We start from the raw sequence: 2281 nt of genomic DNA on the forward strand, positions 1-2281 counted from the left end.
GCAAAGGAACGGCACGACGGCCCTCACACGTTCGGTCCAAGAATTACCTCCTCCATAACATCTCCCTCTCCCCAGCACATCAAGAAAAAACCCCAAACCCAAAACCCAAAACCCAAACCAATACAGAAGATACTACTCATACCAACACCCCTAACCCCTCAAATAAACCCAATCAATCTCCGAAAAAAATAAACATAATGATCCGACCTCCCCCACTCAATCTCAATCTCAATCTAAACCCCCTCTCCAACTCCAACTCCAACCCCCACACCAACAACTTCCTCATCCCGGCCCCCACATTCGAGAAAATGAAACAGGAAATTCGAGAATTCAAAAAATTAGGCGGGAGAGGTTTTGTATTTGGGATTTTAAAAGAAGAAGAAGAAGAAGATCTTCATTCTCACAAAGGAGAAGGAAAGAAAGGAAAAAGAAATCTAATAATCGATCAAGAGCGATGTAGGGAATTGCTGAAAATTGCACGGGAGGGAGAGGATAGGGAGAGCGTTCGCTGTACGTTTCATAGGGCTTTTGATCGGATTGATAGGGAGAGGATGGGGGAGCAGTTGGAGGTTGTGAGTTTTTTTTTTCTTTATCTTTAGCTTATTGCATTCATATTGTATTCATATCCCACTTCCCCTTCCTTCTCCCTCTCCCCCAAATCCCTTTCCTTCCCCCCTCATCCTCACCCCCCCGCCCACCACCAAACCCCCAATCCCCCCCTCTTTCAACCCACCAACTAACCCTCATCCCCTCCTTTCCCCCCAAAAGCTCATAAACCTCTCATTCACCTCCCTCCTTACCTCAGGGGGCTCCCCCACCTCCACCCAAGGAAAACTCCAAATAAAAACCCTAGTCCATCAAGCCTCAGGACGCATCGAAATAATCGTAGGAGGAGGCGTACGAAGCCATAATTTAAAGGAATTGATTGATGAGACGGGGGCGCAGTGGTTTCATAGTAGTGCTGTTACAGGAGAGGGAGAGGAGGTGGATGGGGAAGAGGTGAGGAGGTTGAGGGAGATTATGTGCACGTATGGGGCTGGTTCTGTTGGGAATCTATTGTAAAACGATGATATTTACAAAATGACCATGTCAATCACTTATGAAACAAATTTTTTCACCACAATGTCAAGAATTCCAAAAGGATGAAGTTCGAAATTTCATTTTGTATTATTTTTTGTATAGAGCAAAGATCCATTGTATCCGAGCGACTATAGTATATCTATCTTAGAATTGAATTTGAATTATCGAGGACGTGACATGAGCAATATGAGCAACTTTGAGGTCCAAAAATATTTGGTCCACCAATAGTGGAAGAGAAAAAAAAGGAAGAGTGTTACCCTGTCCTTGGAAATGATTGTGTCCTTTACTCCTCCATCCCCTGTCTAGATACCCCATCTAGATACCAATTATTTCATTATCGTTAATTTGTTCGAGAAAGAGGAAATAGTCATGATCATGAAGTTTACATCAACAAGGCTGCAAGACCAGCAACGGCCATAGCACCGAAACTAGCATCAAACTTCATGGCAGCACCAGTGAATTGAGCGGGGAGCGACGAGGTAGCGCTGGCGACTGTAGCAGGTGTTGATGCCAAAGTGGTAGCTGGGGAAGAAGTTGCTGCTGCGGAAGTTGGTACTGGAACGGTAGCAACCGGGACACTGGCGAGAGGGGTACTGGCAACTGGGACGCTAGCAATTGGAACGCTGGCAACTGGGACGCTGGCAACTGGAACGCTAGCAACTGGAACGCTAGCAATTGGGACGCTGGCAATTGGGACGCTGGCAACTGGGACGCTGGCAACCGGAATAGTCGGGTAAACTGGAGTGCCAACAGAAACAACTGGTGCAGAGCTAGATGATACAGATGGAACTGGTGTGACGTACACAGGAGTTCCAACGCTGACCGTAACGACTGGGATCGTGACAGTTCCAGGAGCTGTGATTGTGTGGGGAACTGAGCTGACGATAATGGTGGTTGGCTCAGGGCAGTAGGTGGTCAAGTAGGAGACGGTGATGGTGCTTGGAGTTGGCTTTGCAGATGGGGTAGTCTGGTAAACTGGAGTCGACACCGAGACAGTTACAATTGGAATGGTAACAGTACCCGGAGTTGAGATTGTGTGAGGGACTGAGCTGACGGTAATTGTGGTTGGCTCTGGGCAGTACGTGGTCAAGTAAGAGACGGTGATAGTACTTGGTGTAGGAACAGCAACCGGAGCAGTGTAAGAAGGAACACTTGAGAGTAGTAGCTGACTGTGCATGGGCTATTACAAACATGATTAGCA

At 47.0% G+C, this 2281-nt stretch overlaps 2 protein-coding genes across 2 annotated transcripts in view; one reads left to right on the plus strand and one right to left on the minus strand.

Moving 5' to 3' along the window:
- Nucleotides 1-197: 197 nt before the first annotated feature.
- Nucleotides 198-1062, plus strand: SS1G_07666 (hypothetical protein; the record flags this gene model as incomplete). Its single annotated transcript, XM_001590991.1, has 2 exons — nucleotides 198-572; nucleotides 769-1062. The coding sequence occupies 2 exons, from the start codon at nucleotides 198-200 to the stop codon at nucleotides 1060-1062; spliced, it is 669 nt and encodes a 222-aa protein (XP_001591041.1).
- Nucleotides 1063-1462: 400 nt separating this feature from the next.
- SS1G_07667 (predicted protein) overlaps nucleotides 1463-2281 on the minus strand; it is a gene marked incomplete at both ends in the record, with an annotated part of 1931 nt that continues 1112 nt past the window's right edge. The window contains one exon of the mRNA XM_001590992.1: nucleotides 1463-2260. Coding sequence (XP_001591042.1) covers nucleotides 1463-2260 — 798 coding nt within the window. The remainder of the gene's footprint in view (nucleotides 2261-2281) is intronic.

This window comes from Sclerotinia sclerotiorum, genomic scaffold (genome assembly GCF_000146945.2).
Source record: "Sclerotinia sclerotiorum 1980 UF-70 scaffold_10 genomic scaffold, whole genome shotgun sequence".
NCBI classification, from domain to species: Eukaryota; Fungi; Ascomycota; class Leotiomycetes; order Helotiales; family Sclerotiniaceae; genus Sclerotinia; species Sclerotinia sclerotiorum.